This window comes from Malaya genurostris, chromosome 2 (assembly GCF_030247185.1).
Source record: "Malaya genurostris strain Urasoe2022 chromosome 2, Malgen_1.1, whole genome shotgun sequence".
Lineage (NCBI taxonomy): Eukaryota > Metazoa > Arthropoda > Insecta > Diptera > Culicidae > Malaya > Malaya genurostris.
Genome location: NC_080571.1, coordinates 263,745,790 through 263,766,917, shown reverse-complemented (window position 1 = coordinate 263,766,917; position 21,128 = coordinate 263,745,790). Strand labels below are relative to the sequence as shown.

The following is a 21,128-nucleotide window of genomic DNA, read 5'->3' as shown; positions in this document are numbered from 1 at the left end:
AGCCGCATACTTTGCCTCGGTTTAACCCTGGCGATTAATTTTTTTTTGCAGTTAATGTTCAGTGGATATATGCTATTCAACACACCCAGAATTCACCCTTATATTCGACTTTCTATTGTATTCTATCTTCCGTTATATTCGACTGTTTGTCCTGTTACGCAATCTGCGAACGCACCTCCGCTACCAACGAACCGCATATGGGACGCACGACCACTATCACAAAGCGGGTTGGTAGAGAAACGTCAAAAGGAAAAAAAAAAAAAAAAGGAAGAGAAAGAATCAGTGAATAGCTTATTTCTAAATTACTTCTGAAAATTTCTAAATTGTGAATTTGCTTAGTGCCTAGTTTAAAATTATATTAGTAAGAGGTAAAAATTAATTGCTTAGTGCCTAGTTTAAAATTGTATTATTAAGAGGTAAAAATTAATTAGAAACCTAGATTAAAAATACTATTACTAACTAGTTTACAAACCTAACTTATCACAGGTCGGAGCATCACAGTTGGTGGTATTAGCAACTAGTTATTGCAGTTATTAGTAATTTAACTACCGTACGATACCGCTTACCGGACAGAACGAAAATCACAAGTAGACAGTAAACGTGAGTGAAGAAAACATAATTGAATTATACACTAATTACAAATAATTGATGAGTTATTGTTCATTATATACCAACAGGAAAAATTTAACATCATTCTACAATAAACCAACATTGTCAAACAAAGTTCGGCGTAGTCAATAAAGTAGTTTAAATTTTCGGAAATTCCGTCTTGTTGCCGTCTCGGGAACAAATTAAATTTTTCGTTTAATTTCGGAATGTCAAGTGGTAGCGTAGCGAGTGCTGGGAAACGTCCCCAGAATGATGATAATTCTCCTGGTGGGGAGGGGGCGAGTTGTGGAGCGTGTCGCCGTGTCGATACTAGTCGAATGGTGCAGTGTGACGAATGTGACGTGTGGTTTCACTATGATTGTGTAGACGTAGACGACCATATCGGGGATCGTGACTGGAGCTGTAATAGATGCATGAGGAAATCTCTGGAGAAGCAGCAGCGTATATTGAGAGAGCAGTTCGAACATTTTGAACAGCGAATGAAGCAGTGGCAACAAGGGCAACAGAATCCCCCAAGGCAGATAGAGGAACAGCAGGAGCATGCACAGCGGCAGAAGCAGCCGGAGCTGCAGCAGCGGATGCATGAGCAGTTCGATCAGTCGCAGATAGGGAAGTTGCAGTTGCAACAGCAGAATTTGCCGTCAGAAATGGCAACGGGAGTACCTCAAATATCGCTTGGTGCTATTCCGAAGCAACAGCAGCAAGTCCAGTGTATGGATAATGTCGAGTCGACGAGACAAGGTCGTGCGAAACCGTTGGCGAACTCTACCGTCAACAACGAAAGTGAGAAAGCATGCTCAAAGTCGTCAAAGCATTCTACGAAGCGACGAGAATTGCAACTGAAGGCCCTGGCGGCGAGACAAGCGTTGGAGAAAAAGCAGCTAGAAGAGCGGCTGGAATTGGAACGCGAGATGTTGGAGACTAGTGACTCCGAGTCGGAATCAGCCGCGAGTTTCAGTAAAATCAGCGAATGGATAGAGACGACCGACAATATCGGAAAGAATCTTGGAAAATCGAACCAGGATACTCCACTGCCGGTTTACAGCGAACTTCTACGGAAATCGGTGGCACCTACAAAGCCGATCAATCTTCATGGCGATTGGGGTCCAATCAGGCCATCTAATATACGGTTTGGAGCTGGTCACTTCCCGTTTCCGTATATCGCATCGCAACAAGAGGGCGAGAGCTACGTTCCAGATAGCAGAAACATCGCACAACCCCGAGTGGCTACGTCGGCTTCGCGGCCAAATCCGGCCATCTATCGTCCACAGGCACAACGGCAACTAAGCAACGATCAGTTACCGCTTAACAGCGGCCACCTAGCGGCCAGACAAACGGTAAAGGACTTGCCAAAGTTCGGAGGAGATCCGGAAGATTGGCCTAGATTCATTGCAGCCTACGAGCGAACTTCCAGAATGTGCGCCTTTCGGAATGATGAGCTGCTCGATCGGCTGGAAAGAAGTCTGCAAGACAAGGCACTCTGCACTGTCAAAAGCCTACTGCTGCATCCCGATAACGTTCCAGTGATCATGAACAGGCTGAAAACTCTCTTCGGGAATCCAGAATTGATAGTAGAGACCATGGTTCGGCGGATTCGCATGATGCCACCGCCGAAAGCAGATAAGATGGAGACGATTGTCGACTTCGGTGTTGCAGTTCAGAACCTGTGCGCAACTATCCAGGTGTGCCAGATGGATGAACGGTTATATAATGTCGCACTTCTTCAGGAGCTTGTTGACAGTCTGCCGTCGGCATTGAAAATGAAATGGGCCTTCTATCGGAAGGAGATTAGAACTGCTACTCTGTTAGAGTTCAATGAATGGCTGGGTGAGATGGTAGAAACCCTGAGTCAGGTGATAAGGCCCACTGTATGGACCAAGCCACAGAAAGCTGAGCAGAAAACGGAGCGGAGGGTGCGAAAGGAAGAAGTATATCTTCACACGCATACAACGCATTCGTCGGATCAAGTAGATCGCAAAGGATGTTTGGCTTGCGGAAACGAGTGCAGTTCTCTCGACAAGTGCGGCAGTTTTCTCAAGATGTCTCCAAGTGCACGATGGGCGTTAGTGAACGTGAAGAAGGTTTGTCGCAAGTGTTTGAACAAGCACTTCAAAACCTGCGAAAGGAAAGTTCCCTGCGGTGTTCAGGGATGTGCCTTTCTACATCACCGGCTGTTGCATAACGACAGCAAACATAATAAGCCGTCAATTAGCCATTCTACACAAGCTGCTTCGATTAATGCGCACCACAGTTCACTGGAACGCACGTTTTTGAAGTATATTAGCGTTACAGTTCACGGAAAAGGGAGCTCGATTTCTACCTACGCCTTCCTCGATGCGGGATCGACTTCTACACTTATGGAGCATAGCCTATGGGAGGAACTAAACCTTGACGGTGAAAGAGCTCCGCTGTGTATTTCGTGGACTGGCGGACAAGGAAGATATGAAGATGATTCGGTAGTATTTTCGGTGGAGGTTACCGGTGAACGAACTCCAGGATTACGCTTCAATCTTCAAGATGTACATACCGTGCGAAGTCTGGATCTTCCATCACAGTCAATGTCAGCAACAGAGTTAGCCGAGCATTTCGGATATCTCTCAGATATTCCAATTGAGTCGTACGCCGATGTGAAACCTCGAATTCTGCTAGGAGTTGACAACTCCAGACTAGAGTATCCACTCGACTCTAGAGAAGGTAGCGAAAATCAGCCAACGGCGGTGTTGACCCGACTAGGATGGGTAGTCTACGGTCCGTGCTCGATGTCTGGACGACCAAAACCGACGGACGTTTCATACAGTTACCATATCTGCCAATGCGATGGGTTACACTCAGCCGTCAAGAACTACTTTTCAATTGACGGTCTCGGTATTCAACTCACCGGGAAGCCACTGATGTCGAAGGACGATGAACGTGCGATTCAGCTGTTGCAGACCAAGACATTGTTCAAGAACGGAAGGTATGAAACCGGTCTACTATGGCGATACGACGAAGTCCGGCTTCCAGAAAGCAAAGCCATGGCCTTAAGACGGCACGAATGTTTGAGCAAACGAATGGCTCGAGAACCACAGCTCGCGAAAGCCCTGCAGGAGAAAATTCTCGATTATCGGACAAAGGGATATATCCGAATGCTAACGACAGAGGAGGAAGCAGTACACAAGGGGCGCTCGTGGTACCTTCCGATCTTTCCGGTAGTAAACCCTAACAAACCTGGTAAGCTGCGAATAGTTTGGGACGCTGCCGCGAAAGTAGGGAACCTCTCCCTCAATTCGTTTCTGCTCAAAGGTCCCGACCAAGTTACACCTCTTCAACAAGTTCTGCAGCGGTTTCGCGAACATCGTACTGCAGTCTCGGGAGACATACGGGAGATGTTCCACCAAGTACGGATCAACCCCAACGATCAGCATTGCCAGCGCTTCCTGTGGAATGATGGTGTATCCGGGAGTGTTCCATCGACCTACGTGATGGAGGTAATGACATTTGGTGCAAGCTGCTCGCCAAGCAGCGCACAGTATGTCAAGAACCTTAACGCAGAACGATTCAAAGATGAATATCCGGAAGCAGTCGAGGCGATAGGCGAAGGGACGTATGTCGATGATATGCTGTACAGCGTCGAAACTGAAGATGAAGCGGTGAAACTTGCGCAGGATGTACGAAACATACACGCGAAGGGTGGCTTCGAGATCCGAGGATGGTTGTCCAATTCGAAGAAGGTGCTAGATGCCATGGGTGAGCAGAGGATTGAACAAAAGGATCTAAACAAAACCGGAGAGCTAGCAACCGAGAAAGTCCTGGGAATGTGGTGGGATACAACCAACGATACCTTCACATTCAAGATACCTAAGCGATGCGAGCAGAGACTGCTATTCGGGGAGCAAGTTCCTACGAAAAGGGAAGTACTTCGAGTCCTAATGTCGGTGTATGATCCACTTGGACTCCTGGCAAACGTGATGATGTTTCTCAAAGTTCTTCTGCAAGAGATTTGGCGATCATGCATAGGATGGGACGAACCGATAACCGATCAGCAATTCGTACAATGGAAAACGTGGCTTGGCGTGTTGCATACCGTGGAACAAGTCTCCATCCCGCGATGCTATCGAATGATAACCAGCTGCTCAAGCAAAACCAACGATACTCAGCTACACGTGTTTGTCGACGCCAGCGAAAAGGGCTACGCAGCAGTCGCCTATTTCCGGTTCGAAGAAAAAAAATCTATTGAATGCGCCTTCGTTACGGCGAAAACTCGTGTCGCTCCCCTAAAGTACGTCTCGATTCCTCGGCTGGAGCTTCAAGCTGCCGTGATCGGAACCCGCCTGGCAAATTCAGTTTGCGAAACTCATAAGGTTCCCGTACGGAAACGGTTCCTGTGGACCGATTCGAGGGACGTGCTCTGCTGGCTACGTTCGGATCACAGGAAGTACAGCAAATTCGTCGGTGCTAGAGTAGGTGAAATCCTGGAAAGCACGGAACAGTCAGAGTGGCTATGGGTTCCAACAAAGGAGAATGTGGCTGATGAGGGCACAAAGTGGCAGAAGATCCCTGATCTCTCTCCATCAAGTCGATGGTTTAAGGGTCCAGCATTTTTGTGGCAGCAGCAGAGGGACTGGCCAGTTCAACCGGCAAATCACGGCGTCGCTACGAACGAAATAATCGCTTCGGTCAACGTCCACGCAACTTGCGAACCTGTCATCAGCTTTGTCAGATATTCCAACTGGCGGAAACTCCTACGGGTCACTGCCTATGTGCTACGATTTGTGCGCAACGTTCGAGCTAGGGTAAAGCAGCATACACAATCTACGGGAGCCCTCGAGCAACCGGAGCTGTTAGAAGCGGAATGTTGCATTTATCGTCAGGTTCAACTCGATGCATTCAGTGAGGAAGTATCACTGTTAAAGTGTACTGACGATATAACAAGGCAGAACATAATCCAGCTGCCCAAAAGCAGCTCGCTCTACAAACTTTCTCCGTTCCTTGACACACATGGGGTGCTTCGAATGCGGGGACGTACTGCCGGATGTCAGTTTATCAATGATAACGCTGGGCATACTATCCTGTTGCCAAAGGATCATCCGGTTACCTCCCTTATCATACAGTACGTTCACGAGCGCTACCATCATCTCAACCACGAAACTACAGTTAACGAACTGCGTCAAAAGTATCGCATTGCAAAGCTGAGGACCATCTGCAACAAAGTTCGCCGTTCATGCCAGTACTGCAAGAACTCCAGAGCCCGACCTCAGCCGCCTGTTATGGCCGATCTTCCGCCTGCTCGCCTAGCAGCTTATACGCGACCATTTTCCTACGCAGGCATCGACTACTTTGGACCGATGCAAGTTGTTGTGGGTAGACGGACTGAGAAGAGATGGGGTGTGCTAATCACCTGTCTGGTGATACGCGCTATCCACATAGAACTCGCGCACTCACTAAACACCAGTTCCTGTGTTATGGCCCTACGGAACTTCATGGCCAGAAGAGGTACTCCCTTAGAATTATACAGCGATAGGGGGACGAATTTTGTCGGAGCCAATCGGGAACTCACCGAAGCGGTTCAGAATCTGAACCAGAATCAGCTCATGAAAGAATTCGTAACACCGGATACCAAGTGGACTTTTCTTCCTCCAAGTAGTCCTCACATGGGAGGATGTTGGGAGAGAATGGTGCAATCCGTTAAGAAGGTGTTGAACAACATGCAGCTTCCAAGAACCCCTACCGATGAAGTTCTCCGTAATTTCCTGCTAGAAGCTGAAAACATCGTAAACTCTCGCCCCCTCACCTACGTTCCTGTCGAAGATTCCGAAAGTGAAGCACTGACGCCCAACCACTTTTTATTGGGCTCTTCCGGTGGCACAAAACCCTTGGTGCCTTATGATGATAGCCTCGCCACGCTTAAAAATAGTTGGAAAGCTTCCCAGATCTACGCGAATATCTTCTGGAAACGGTGGTTACGCGAATATCTGCCGACAATCAGCCGACGAACGAAATGGCACTATCCAGTGAAACCCATCCAGGTCGGCGATGTCGTCCTAATCGTGGACCCGGACTTACCTAGAAACTCGTGGCCATTGGGACGGGTGATAGACGTAAATAAAAGGAACGGGCAAGTACGTAGTGCAACAGTACAAACGCGATTCAACATCTACGAACGTCCAGCGGTCAAGCTTGCGGTTCTGGACGTCGGCGCATCGGAAAGTACTCAGGGACATCGAGCCTGTGTACTGGGGGGGAATGTTACGCAATCTGCGAACGCACCTCCGCTACCAACGAACCGCATATGGGACGCACGACCACTATCACAAAGCGGGTTGGTAGAGAAACGTCAAAAGGAAAAAAAAAAAAAAAAGGAAGAGAAAGAATCAGTGAATAGCTTATTTCTAAATTACTTCTGAAAATTTCTAAATTGTGAATTTGCTTAGTGCCTAGTTTAAAATTATATTAGTAAGAGGTAAAAATTAATTGCTTAGTGCCTAGTTTAAAATTGTATTATTAAGAGGTAAAAATTAATTAGAAACCTAGATTAAAAATACTATTACTAACTAGTTTACAAACCTAACTTATCACAGGTCGGAGCATCACAGTTGGTGGTATTAGCAACTAGTTATTGCAGTTATTAGTAATTTAACTACCGTACGATACCGCTTACCGGACAGAACGAAAATCACAAGTAGACAGTAAACGTGAGTGAAGAAAACATAATTGAATTATACACTAATTACAAATAATTGATGAGTTATTGTTCATTATATACCAACAGGAAAAATTTAACATCATTCTACAATAAACCAACATTGTCAAACAAAGTTCGGCGTAGTCAATAAAGTAGTTTAAATTTTCGGAAATTCCGTCTTGTTGCCGTCTCGGGAACATGTCCCTTTTGACTTTATGGTGTATTCGACCTTATGTTTATTCGACTATTTGTTACATTCGATTTTTCGTTATATTCGACGTTTTGTTATTTCCATTTTTGTTGTCGTATTCGACCATTTGACGCATTCGGCCTTTTGTTCTTTCGACCTTTTGTTCATCGATGTTTTGTCATTCGACCTTCTGTCATTCGACATTTTAGTATATATTCATATAGATAAACCGTCATTAGCAGATGAAACCAGTAAACAACAGTTTACTGTTCTTGATATTCATTTTTACCCACTTGTTAGTACGAGGGTTGTTACTTATGTATTTAATTTAAAAATGAAAACTGTATTATATTCGATCGGTAATATTCCCCTAGATGATCAATACACTTTTGCATACGCTTGAACCAATTTTCATAACATTTTAGTGAAAAAACAGGGGAACGGGCCTCTTGCATACAAACCTGTAACCGCCTCGTTTGCCCGGTCTACTCAAAGCTAGATTTCTTTGCTTTAGTTAGGTCCGAACGAGCGATAGTGAGGTCGGACAGCAAATGAACCAAAACAATGTGGCGAGGCCGCATTAGATATGATCACTTAGTAAACGAAAAACCTATGTAATTGCTTTGATGCTTAGTAGCTCAGTAGTCAACGAGTTTTCTTGGGAGCTTTGTTCTGAGGTTCATGAATCAATTTTTATTTAAGAAGTACAAGAATCACTCTTTATTCTAGAAGTACAACTGTAGGTCAACAAAACGAGCGTTAACGGTATCATCTTTCATTTGTCTTTATTTTCAATCAATTCCAATTACAATACCAAGACATCTGCAGGATTCGGCGAAATGATCCTTTCGACGAAATGGCCTTAGGCGAATTGGCATTCGGCGAAGTGATTCCAAAAAATAGATTCACCTTTTTCCGTGTAGAACGATTGGTTTGTCATACTGTATCCGAATCAGAGTGAAGCGATCCTGATTTCGTCATTTTTCTACAGTTATTTTCTTGAATTGCTCATAAAGGGCTTTTTTCATCGTTCGAATGTGATTTTGATAATCATTTTCAGTTAATAATCACTATACCCATTCAGTAATAGCCGTTCAACCGAGAAGGTTGTGTATAGAAAGGTACAGTTTAATAACGCTGGTTGGTTTACACGCGTTAAATACGACAACGGTTGAACTACAGGTAGAGACCTGTTGGCAGCAGCCGTTAAAACGTATAGTCGTGCTGCATAAGAGAGCCCTAGTGCTGGGCCAAGCTGGTTAAGGAAACAACAAAGGGCGTTTCCCAAACTCTACCCAGGCCGCAATATACAGCCACAAGTGCTGAGCAGGAGAGTGCAAAGGCACATCGAAGAGGAAGAGTGCAAAGGCACATAGAAGCAGGAGAGTGCAAAGGCACACCGGTGCGAAGGCACTTCGGTGCAGAAGCATATCGGTGCGGAGCACTAGGAAGAAGGAGACAAGACAACTCGGTCTTTCCACTGCCATACAACACGCAGGTATACACCGGTGACCTGCGCTGGTTACAGCTGGCGAAGACGAAAGCAAATCGGAATTCGAGTGGTGCTGGATGTCAGGTAGCAGTAGCATCACATCATATTCTATCGCTACAGTGAGCTTCAGCATTGTATCAACGTCCAGATACATCCAACAAGAACATCTAGAGCAACGAGGATCTACACGGCAGTGCAACGGAGATAGACAACAATTTCAAGGTAGAAGTTTTTTCTTTTCCTTTTGATTGAGTACTGTGTAGTGTTGGTTTCAAATTTTATTTTAAAGTTTAGTTAAAAATTTTAATGTAATGGATGAATCCATGGACGTAAATCCTAGCATGAATCCGATACCCCCACGAACGAAAAAATATCAGGAGAGCTCTTCTGGGCCTTGGATAGTCTATTTTAGACGTATATCAAAGCCATTAAACATTTTTCAAATTAATAAAGGTTTGACATCACGATACTCTTCAATCAAAGAGATCATAAAAGTAAATAACGATAAAATTCGTGTTGTGGTAAATAATTTGAAACACGCGAATGATATTGTCTCTTCGGAACATTTCAATAAAGAGTATAAAGTTTACATACCCTCCAAAGATGTCGAAATTGACGGTGTTGTTACCGAAGCGAGTCTTTCGGTAGATGATTTACTCAAGCATGGTGTTGGTCGTTTCAAGAACTCTATGCTTGAGGGTGTGAAAATACTGGAGTGCAAACAACTGTACTCAGTAGTTCATGAAGAGGAAAAAAAGTTTATCGCCCATCAGACTCGTTTCGAGTGACATTTGCCGGGTCTGCGTTGCCGTCCCATGTCTATGTCGATAAAATTCGCCTCCCTGTTCGGCTTTTTGTTCCAAATGTAATGAATTGTACGAACTGCAAAAAATTCGGCCACACAGCTACTTACTGTAGTAATAAACCAAAATGTATTAAGTGTGAAGGGCCTCATAAAGATAATGATTGCAACAAGGAAATTGAAAAATGTATTTATTGTGGGAATAGTCCTCATGATGATATTTCAGTATGCACTGCATTTAAAGTGCACAAAGACAAAATTAAGCTTTCTTTAAAAGCACGGTCTAAGCGCACATATGCAGAAATGCTTAAAACGGTCATTGATGTCCCCCCTTTGGAAACCGAAAACGGGTTTTCAAATCTAGAGGAACCAGAGGACTCTGACTCTGACGAAAATAGTGAAGGTAATTCGTTTATCACTACCCAAGGGTCAGTTAAGAGAAAGAAGTCTTCCTCCAAATTACCAAAAAAGACACCTAAAATTTCATCTTCAAAAAAAGAACCCCGTGTTAAACAAAAAAAGTCAAAACCAAAGACTGTGCCTCCTGGTTTGTCAAATTCACAAACCAATCCAGGATCTAGTACAGAAAAAGATAATAATCCAGTGGGCTCCATTTCACAGCCACCAACAGGATTACTGAAGTTTTCGGAAATTGTTGAATGGATTTTCTCAGCATTCAATATATCTGAACCCTTAAAGACCCTCATAATGGCATTCCTTCCAATAGCTAGAACCTTTTTGAAGCAGTTATCAGCTCAATGGCCAATTGTCTCAGGTTTTGTATCTTTTGATGGATAATTTATCACCCGTCGCAAATGATACAATCACTGTCCTGCAGTGGAACTGTCGAAGCATCATGCCAAAACTTGATTCATTTAAAATATTATTGCATAGTCAAAAATGTGATGTATTTGCTTTATGCGAAACATGGCTTACTTCAAACATAGCTTTAAATTTTAATGATTTTAACATTATACGTCTCGATAGAGACTCTCCGTATGGTGGAGTGCTTTTGGGAATTAAGAAATGCTATTCCTTTTATAGATTAAACATCCCTTCAACTTCTAGTATAGAAGTTGTTGCTTGCCAAATAAACATTAAAGGCAAAGATATTTGCATAGTTTCGGTTTATATTCCTCCAAAAGCACAAGTTGGACAGCAACAGCTTAATGAAATGGTTGAAGCCCTTCCTGCACCACGATTGATTCTGGGGGATTTAAATTCGCACGGTATTATGTGGGGTTCCGTTTACAATGATAGCAGATCATCTTTAATACAAAACATTTGTGACAATTTTAGCATGACGGTATTAAATATGGGTAGCATGACACGGATCCCAAGACCTCCGGCACGCCCAAGTGCATTAGATCTATCTCTTTGCTCAACATCAATTCGACTAGATTGCACCTGGAAAATACTGCCTGATTTACACGGTAGCGATCATTTACCAATCATCATCTCAATTAGCAGTAGCAATTGCATTGCTACTTCCGCTAGTATTCCATATGATTTGACAAAAAATATCGACTGGATTAAATACCAAAGTAGTATCTCTAGTATTTTGAATTCAATGGAAGAGCTCCCTCCACTTGAAGAATATGACTTCCTCATTTGTTCGATTCTGGAGGCAGCAGAACAATCCCAAACTAAACGCTTTCCTGGGCCAACGACTAACAGAAGGCCTCCCAACCCCTGGTGGGACAAAGAGTGCTCAGAGGCTAAACTCGCAAAACAAAATGCTTGCAAGACGTTTCTAAAACGGGGAGGAGGAACTCCTCAGAATTTTGAAAAACTTATGGTTTTAGAAACCAAGTACAAGAGCATACTTCGAGCCAAAAAATGTAGCTATTGGAGACATTTTGTCGAAGGTTTGTCAAGAGATACCTCAATGAGCACTCTTTGGAACACGGCCAGACGAATGAGGAATCGTACCGTGGGCAATGAGAGTGATGAATACTCGAACCGATGGATATTTGACTTTGCTAGGAAAGTTTGCCCAGATTCTGTTCCTACGCAGAGCATTATACGGGAATCTCCTCCAAATAATGGTTTTATTAATAACCCATTTTCAATGATGGAATTTTCTATAGCACTCTTGTCTTGTAACAATAACGCTCCAGGGTTGGACAGAATTAAATTCAACTTGGTGAAGAATCTGCCCAACCTCGCAAAAAGACGTTTGTTGGAATTGTTCAACAAGTTTCTTGAGCAAAATATTGTTCCACCTGACTGGAGACAAGTGAAAGTTATCGCCATTCAAAAACCGGGGAAACCAGCTTCCAATCACAACTCATATAGACCCATTGCGATGTTGTCCTGCATCAGAAAATTGTTCGAAAAAATTATTCTACGACGTCTCGACACTTGGGTCGAAACGAACGGTTTGTTGTCAGATACTCAGTTTGCCTTCCGTAGAAATAAAGGGACGAATGATTGCCTTGCATTACTTTCGTCTGACATCCAAATTGCCTTCGCTCAAAAGCAACAAATGGCATCTGTATTTTTAGACATTAAAGGAGCATTTGATTCAGTTTCCATTGATGTTCTTTCAGACAAGCTTCACCAAAATGGACTCCCAGCGGTTATAAATAATTATTTGCACAACCTTTTGTCAGAGAAACACATGCATTTTTCACATGGCGATTTGGCAACACTCAGAAATAGTTACATGGGTCTCCCGCAAGGCTCATGCCTCAGTCCGCTCCTCTATAATTTTTACGTAAATGACATTGACAGCTGTCTAGTAACCCCATGTACACTAAGACAATTGGCAGATGATGGCGTGGTTTCAGTTACTGGACCCAAAGCTATTGATCTGCATAAACCATTGCAAGATACCTTAGATAACTTGTCCGATTGGGCTGTTCATCTTGGTATCGAATTCTCTGCGGAGAAAACAGAGTTAGTCGTCTTTTCAAGAAAGCATGATCCCGCGCAGCTTCAGCTCCATATGATGGGAAGAATGATCCAACAGGTTTTAACTTTTAAATACCTCGGGGTGTGGTTCGATTCCAAATGCACGTGGGGAGGACACATTAGGTTTCTGATAACAAAATGCCAACAAAGAGTAAATTTTCTTCGAACAATAACAGGATCTTGGTGGGGTGCTCATCCGGAAGATCTAATAAAATTGTATCAGACAACGATACTTTCAGTGATGGAATATGGATGCGTTTGCTTTCGTTCCGCTGCAAACTCTCATATTATCAAACTGGAGCGAATTCAGTATCGTTGTTTGCGAATTGCTTTAGGGTGCATGCATTCGACACATACAATGAGTCTTGAAGTTCTGGCGGGAGTTCTTCCATTAAAAGATCGATTTTGGGAGCTTTCATCACGCCTGCTAATAAGATGTGAGGTGCTGAATCCCATGGTAATTAATAATTTCGAACGACTAGTCGAGCTTCGATCTCAAACAAAATTCATGACAGTATATTTTAACCATATGTCACAGGAAATCAACCCTTCAAGATATATTCCTATCCGTGTCAGCCTCCTAAATGTCCCCGACTCAACTTTATTTTTCGATACATCCATGCAGCGCGAAGTGCGTGGAATCCCGGATCATCTACGTTCGACGGAAATCCCAAAAATATTTTCAAGTAAGTTCAGGCATATTGACTCTGAGAAAATGTTTTACACGGACGGATCGCGAATTGAAGAAGCGACAGGGTTTGGTATGTTCAACAATAATGTTTCGGCCTCATTTAGGCTTCAAGAACCTGCATCTGTTTATATAGCAGAGCTAGCAGCAGTTCAATATAGTTTGAGTGTAATCGTCACATTAATTCCAAACCATTATTTCCTCTTCACAGATAGTCTGAGTGCAATTGAAGCCATTCGCTCAAACATGACTGGCAAGACTGAACCGTTTTTCCTGGGCAAAATAAAACAGTGCCTGAACGACATATTGAACAATAATTATCTAATCACTATAGTCTGGGTCCCGGCTCATTGCTCCATTCCTGGCAATGAAAGAGCCGATATTTTAGCCAAACGTGGTGCTATTGAGGGTGAAATTTATGAGAGACCAATTGCTTTCAACGAATTCTATAGCTCGTCTCGCCAAAGAACACTTGCCAGCTGGCAAGCTTCTTGGGATAAAGATGATCTGGGTCGGTGGATGCACTCAATTATTCCGAAAATATCGACAAAGGCATGGTTCAGGGGACTGGATGTGAGTAGAGATTTCATTCGTGTGATGTCTAGACTCATGTCCAATCACTACACGTTAGATGCACATCTCCTTCGAATTGGGCTCTCCGAGACTAATCATTGTGCTTGTGGCGAAGGTTATCGAGATATTGATCATGTCGTTTGGACACGCGTGGAGTATCGTGATGTCAGATCTCAACTAATAAATTCTTTGCGTACCCAAGGTAGACTATCCAATATCCCAGTTCGAGACATTCTTGCTTGTCGTGACCTTTCATACATGAAACTTATTTATCATTTCATAAAGAAAACTGGAGTTTCAATTTAATAAAGGCCCCTTTCAAGACTTAGTTCTGATCCCAGCTGCGTCCATGAGTTCAACCAATAGCTAAATTAGAATAAAAATAATGTAATGATACAAACAAACTCGAAACAGTTTATGAAATTATTAACAAAATGTCTGAAAATAACAGCTTATTTTATAATTTATAGAAGTTAATCGTTTGGTTCAAATAATATTTCCGAGTAGATTTCATAATTAATGACGAGTTACCTAAGATGATATTTAAGTAATAAGAGAATATGTTTTAATAAATGCAAAACGTTGTGACTATGTTAGAATTAAATTAGGATAAGAATATTATGTAAAAGTGATGCTACGGCGAAGAAAAACTTATGTAAACTGCCTTAAGAAATAAACGTATTTATGAAAAAAAAAATCACTATACAAGATAAAAAAATTTGGTGAATTTACATGTTTTTCTTGCACATATTTGGAACAGGAAATCGAATATAAACTTACGTGACAGTTCCTTATTATAACATTATAAAATTAACATTAACAAATCATAACATTATAAAAGCTAAACTAAGCGGAAATTTAAAAATCAAATTTTATTTATCAAATACTCAACGCATTGGTGATGGCTTTCAATCAAAATTTCGATGAATCGAATCCACTTCCTGAAGCGGAAACGGAATTCAATTCCTTCTCAAAAGTCAGTGGCATGGCAACTCAAATGAAGTGATTTCGAGTCCAATAATGTTTGATTCGTGCAATCTCAACCCGAACAACATTTGAAGTAATTTCGTACCTTAATTCCTTCCTTTTGATTTTTCATTGTTGCAAGTTCCTATGTGGATTCATTGAATATTTCTTGATTTACCATATCTCAAATTCATGATTAGTAAAGTTTCCTTGTGAATAAACTATAAATGTCAAATGGAAACTAATACCTATTTCTTCTTCTATCAAAAAATTGTACCTTTTTACCTTTCTCATATTTTGTACAACCGAACGCACAAAATATTCCGGATTTTCGATGGGCTCCCGTTTTCAGCGAAATACCGAGAAGACTATCAGCATCGGTAATCGAGTTTCTCGGAAGGAAAAAAATTGTGATTGAGAGGTGGATTTTTCATGCTTTTTGCTTCCCTCTTCTGCCAGACACCAGACGGTGTCTGTTGAAAGGACTCGTGTCACGATGCTAGAGGATAGCGATGACTCTTTTTTTTGCTGATGTGCCTCTTCAAAACAATCCTTCCTAGTTCGGTCGTTGCTTTTGAGTGTGCCTTTGTATAGCCGACTGAAGCTTTAAACCCGGTCACCAACAACTGGTATCTGATAAATCTTTCGAATTTTTTTGATATCCTCGTAATAAACTCTTCTCATTAATAAATGATTGCATTAATGGTACGAAAATTGTCGGAGTATTTACGAATTAAAAGGTAATCTAGAGATATAAATCTAGAGCCCAGAAAACCTGGAGTGCGAAATATTCCAGGCAGATGATGGTTATTTATAACCGCTGTAGTCGTGAAGTGGGCTCGCTGTAGCAAGCCATTGGTGGTTGCGGAAAAGACGACCATAAAACATGCTCTGGGAAAATCGGAGCTGATCCAAAAATAGATATGCCATGTAGTGCCAGCATAGCTTGGATGGATGACGTCAAAAGCAGCGTAAGGAGATTCGCCACGGGTTGCAATGATATCTTTCTAGTTTGCATGCCTGCCGCTGTTTTACACGTCACATTGGATAGGAAGTATACTCATAATTCATTTATAAAATTGGAAACTAATTTAATTTCTGCTACAAGTCTGGTGGTGCGTAATAATCGTAATGAAAGTATGTTGTATGATAAGTTATTTTTATCGTTATACAAATCTTCATTAACTCAACTTCGTACATAAGAATACTACACACAAAAAGTTTTCTTGCAACGCATATATTCACTCAAAACATTGGTAAGTGTTAACCGCAATCATATCAGTTGTTTCATTGTTACCGCAAGGTAGGCAAGAGTGAAACCTGCGTATTTTCTGTTCAAACCATTGAACACATTTGGTGAAATGGTGAAATTTTAATGGATGGGGTTTCCTGGGGCCGTAGCACAACTCTCGACACCGAACACGTACTGAATAGACAAAACAAAGGAACTCAAATTCAGTCGGTGTTGAACAGTCGTTCGCACCGCACGCGTATAGCTCTTGGCTCCTGGAATTTTTTTTTCTGGCTACCTAGAGTTTCATTGATTCAAGGCTTCAGTCTTTTTCAAGGCTACCTGAATCACTAACTAAGTGATACAAAGAGTGATATTAGAGTGACTAAGTGATACAAAGAGTGATATTAGAGTGACTAAGAAATTAATCAGCCTTTTTTAAGGCTAGCTAGGAGTCTAATCGAAGACTAATTTAGCCTAGTTAATTTAATTTAAAATTTCATTAATTTCAAAAATGCCTGCGTCCAACCGGAAAGGCAACAAGCCTAAGGCTAAAAATAATTCAATACGGAATAAATCACAATCCGTTATTCAACATTTTTCTAATAACATTCACGATCTTATAGAATCTGAATGTAAAAATAAAAGACAACGGACGGATTTCCCTTCCGTTGATCCTATGCCGTCTAACAATATTTACGAGATTCTTCCTGAATCCGATTGTAGCGACATAGAAGAAAATTCTTCAAAAATTCCCAAAATGGACGCTTGTCGTTCTGGGAAGAAACATCAATCTATGCCACCAGTGACGGTGATGATTTCCGACTTCAAAGCATTCCGTACTGAGCTTTCTACTTTTCTCCCGGAAGTAAAAGTCTCATTTCAAATCGGACGAAGAGGAGAATGTCGAGTCTTGGTGGATGGATTGGAAGATTACGAAAGTCTTATTCGATATTTGTCCGAAAAACTTCATAAATTTTATTCATATGATATAAAATCAGACAGACCCTTCAAGGCTGTCTTGAAAGGATTATCAAATGATCAAAGTATTGATGAAATTAAAAATGAACTAAAAGAATTGCTTGGTTTTGCCCCTTCCCAAGTAATACTTATGAAAAAAAGAGCGAATGGTACTTCTAAACCACGCTCTGGAATTTCCCATGAACTTTACCTAATACACTTCAATCGAAGTGATGTAAACAATTTGAAAACTTTAGAAAAAGTACGTTTCATTTCCCACATTAAAATTCATTGGGAACATTATAAACGGCATAATCGTATTGCAAACTTAACGCAATGTCGTCGTTGCCAAGGCTTCGGTCATGGAACCAAAAATTGTCATATGGATATACGGTGTTTGAATTGTGGTAAATCGCATTCGAAAGACGCTTGTCCAATGAATGAAACCACTGATAAATTTTCATGTTCAAATTGCAATGGAAATCATAAATCCAATTATTTGAAATGTCCTGTCAGGGAAAAAATTTTAAACGCTCGTTCGCTTAGACAACAAGTCAAATCAACGACCTTAAATTTACAGAACATACCTGAAAATTCTTCTAAGGCACCTGCCAATTCGTCTTCTAACGAAAACAATTTATTGACAGGTAGATCGACCTCGTCATCATCTTCTTCTAATGTCAGTTATGCTGGTATATTAGGTAGAAATCTATCTCCTATTTCTTCTAATGTAAATAATCAAAACACAGGACCGCCTTGCAGTTCTTCTTCTAACGAAAACAATTTATTAATAGGTAGACCGGCCAAATCATCTTCTTCTAATGGCAGTCTACCTATAAATATTCCTTCAATGCCATTCGCTTCTTTAAATGAAGTCGATTTAGGCGATATAACTGAAAATAAAATGATCTACCTACAAGATCAACTTTTTCAAATGATCATCCAAATGAATTCGACTTCATCACTTTTTGAAGCATTTCAAATCGGATGGAAATTTGCAAATAATATTATAATGAATTTAAAATTTAACAGTGATGTTAAATAATTATTTGAATATTTTAAATTGGAATGCTCGATCTTTGAAATCGAGTGAAGATGAATTTTATAATTTTCTCAAAGTTCACAAAATTCATATTGCCATTGTGACAGAAACTTTTCTTAAACCAAATGTAAAATTGAAAAGTAATCCACATTATGTGGTTCATCGATTTGACAGGTTTACTGGAATTGGTGGTGGAGTTGCCATTTTTGTCCAACGGCAAATTAAACATCGAATTTTACCTTCTTTCAATACTAAAGTTATTGAAAGCTTGGGAATCGAAGTTGAAACCATTCATGGAATTTATTTCATCGCTGGAGCATATTTGCCATTCCAATGCACCGGCGAACAATTAAATTTCTTTAAAGGCGATTTGCAAAAACTTACAAGATATCGATCGAAATTTTTCGTAATAGGGGACTTAAATGCTAAGCATGTCCAGTGGAATTGTAGGCAAAATAACAGTAATGGTAAAATACTTCATAATCAACTCTCAGCTGGTTACTTTACAGTTCTTCATCCCAGTAATCCTACTTGTTTCTCTTCCGTGAAAAACCCGTCTACAATTGATCTGGTTCTAACAGATCAAAGTCACATTTGTAGTGAACCGATTACTCATGCTGATTTTGACTCAGATCATCTTCCTGTAACATTCAGACTTTCCAACGAAGCTATAATTAATCCAATTAGTTCTATTTTCAACTATCATAGAGCAAATTGGTTGGATTACAGATCTCACATTGAAAATCATGTGGATCATGAAACTATTTTAGAAAATTCTGCGGATATCGACACAGCAATTGATAATTTGAATCATTATATTATCGAAGCTAGAAATCTTTCAGTTCCCAAAGCTCAAACTAAATTAAATTCTCCTATCATCGATGACAATCTTCAACTGCTCATTCGGTTGAAGAATGTTCGTCGACGACAATATCAACGTTCTCGTGATCCTGCTATGAAAAACATAGTTAAGGATTTACAAAAAGAAATTAAACATAGATTTACTCTTTTGCGAAATGAAAATTTCGCTAAAGAAGTTGAACAAATTAAACCATATTCTAAACCTTTCTGGAAACTTTCTAAGGTTCTTAAGAAACCTCAGAAACCTATTCCTGCTCTCAAGGAAGGAAATCAAATACTTCTTACAAATGGCGAAAAAGCTCAAAAACTTGCTCAGCAGTTCGAGAGTGTCCACAATTTTAATTTGAACGTTGTGAGTCCTATTGAAAATGAAGTCTCACTGAAATATGATCATATTTCAACCCAAGTGTTATCACACGATGACATTATTGAGACGAATTTTGATGAAATTAAATCAATTATTAGAAAACTTAAAAACATGAAGGCTCCTGGTAATGATGGAATTTTTAATATTCTTATTAAAAATCTTCCCGATGTTGCCTTGAGACTCCTGGTTAAAATTTTCAACAAGTGTTTTTCATTAGCTTACTTCCCAAAAAGATGGAAAAACGCTAAAGTAATTCCTATCCTAAAACCTGATAAAAACCCAGCAGAAACATCAAGTTATCGCCCAATTAGCTTACTTTCTTCTATCAGTAAACTTTTTGAAAAAATTATCTTGTTAAGAATGATGACTCATATAAATGAGAATTCAATTTTTTTACCAGAGCAGTTTGGATTTCGTCATGAACATTCAACTACTCATCAACTGGTCAGAGTAACGAACATGATAAAATCAAATAAATCTTCTGGGTTATCCACTGAAGTTGCTCTTCTAGACATAGAAAAAGCATTCGACAGTGTTTGGCACAAAGGTTTAACAGCAAAAATGTCTGATTTCCAGTTTCCTATTTATTTGATCAAAATGGTTCAAAATTATTTAACTGATCGTACTCTTCAGGTTAGCTATCAGAATTGTAAATCTGAATTGCTACCCGTACGAGCCGGTGTTCCACAGGGTTCGAGTGTAGCTCCAATCTTGTATAATATTTTCACTTCTGATCTTCCAAATCTACCCGTTGGTTGTCAGAAATCGCTATTCTGTGACGACACAAGTCTGTTAGCCACAGGTAGAAATCTAAGAGTGATCTGCAGTCGCCTACAAAGAAGTTTAAATATTTTCAGTGATTATCTGTCAAAATGGAAAATTAAACCAAATGCAGCAAAAACGCAATTAATTATCTTTCCTCACAAGCCAAGAGCTTCTTTTCTTAAACCAAACAATAATCACATTCTCAAATTGAATGGCTTGGAATTGACATGGTCTGATCAAGCTAAATACTTAGGTTTAACGTATGACAAAAAACTCACTTTCAAGGATCACATTGAAGGAATCCAGGCAAAGTGTAATAAATATATTAAATGTTTATATCCTCTTATAAACAGAAATTCTAAGCTCTGTCTAAAAAACAAATTGTTAATTTATAAACAAATTTTCAGACCAGCCATGCTTTATGCGGTACCAATTTGGTCAAGCTGTTGTTCCACCAGGAAGAAAACGCTTCAAAGGATTCAGAATAAAATTCTGAAAATGATTCTGAAGCGTCCTCCCTGGTTTAGTACAAATGAGTTACACAGACTCACAAATATAGAACCATTAGATGTAATGTCACATAATATTATAAGCAAATTCCGACAAAAATCGATGCAATCTTCAATTGAATCGATTCGCTCTCTGTATTAGTTAGTAAGTTAGTATATAAGTTCCTTTTCCCCATTACACAATACAAGTAGGTTTAGAATTTTCCCTACACAAAAATCTCAGAATTGCGGAAGCAAATGATGTCTTCATGGTAATAACCAAATCATATATATATATATAACAGGGCTGAAAAGTCACCACTTGTGGCTGAACACCCAATTTAAATCTTAATAATTTAATTTTAACTCATATTCCAATAAATAGTTATTTTGTAAAAAAAAAAAAAAAAAAAAAAAAGGAACTCAAATTGAGATGCGTGAAAAATTGTTTACTCCCACATGGAGATTCCTTTTAATCTGTAATTCAACCGTCTCAAGAGTACTAAAACGGTTCAAG

General features: G+C 40.4%; 2 protein-coding genes across 14 annotated transcripts in view; one reads left to right on the top strand and one right to left on the bottom strand.

Annotated features, from left to right (window-relative positions):
* Positions 1–21,128, bottom strand: part of LOC131429788 (synaptotagmin-A) — a 135,655-nt gene that overhangs the window by 30,125 nt on the left and 84,402 nt on the right. The gene's annotated exons all lie outside the window — the stretch shown is intronic.
* LOC131429787 (uncharacterized) lies at positions 238–7,465 on the top strand. 10 transcript variants are annotated; one of them, XR_009229458.1, is made up of 3 exons: positions 238–7,048; positions 7,167–7,280; positions 7,358–7,465. XR_009229458.1 is itself a non-coding variant. In XM_058594152.1 (3 exons), exon 3 carries the CDS (start codon positions 816–818, stop codon positions 6,990–6,992), a length of 6,177 nt encoding a protein of 2,058 aa, XP_058450135.1. In that variant the 5' UTR covers positions 238–368; positions 487–600; positions 678–815; the 3' UTR covers positions 6,993–7,281. The 10 variants fall into 10 exon arrangements, 5 of the variants coding, with proteins under 5 accessions (XP_058450135.1, XP_058450132.1, XP_058450134.1 ...); XR_009229455.1 differs by having other exon boundaries at positions 238–7,096; XM_058594152.1 differs by lacking the exon at positions 7,358–7,465 and having other exon boundaries at positions 238–368; positions 487–600; positions 678–7,281.

Bases quoted from the DNA above. Each gene is read 5' to 3' on its own strand.
- LOC131429787 (XM_058594152.1), top strand. From the start codon at position 816: ATGTCAAGTGGTAGCGTAGCGAGTGCTGGGAAACGTCCCCAGAATGAT.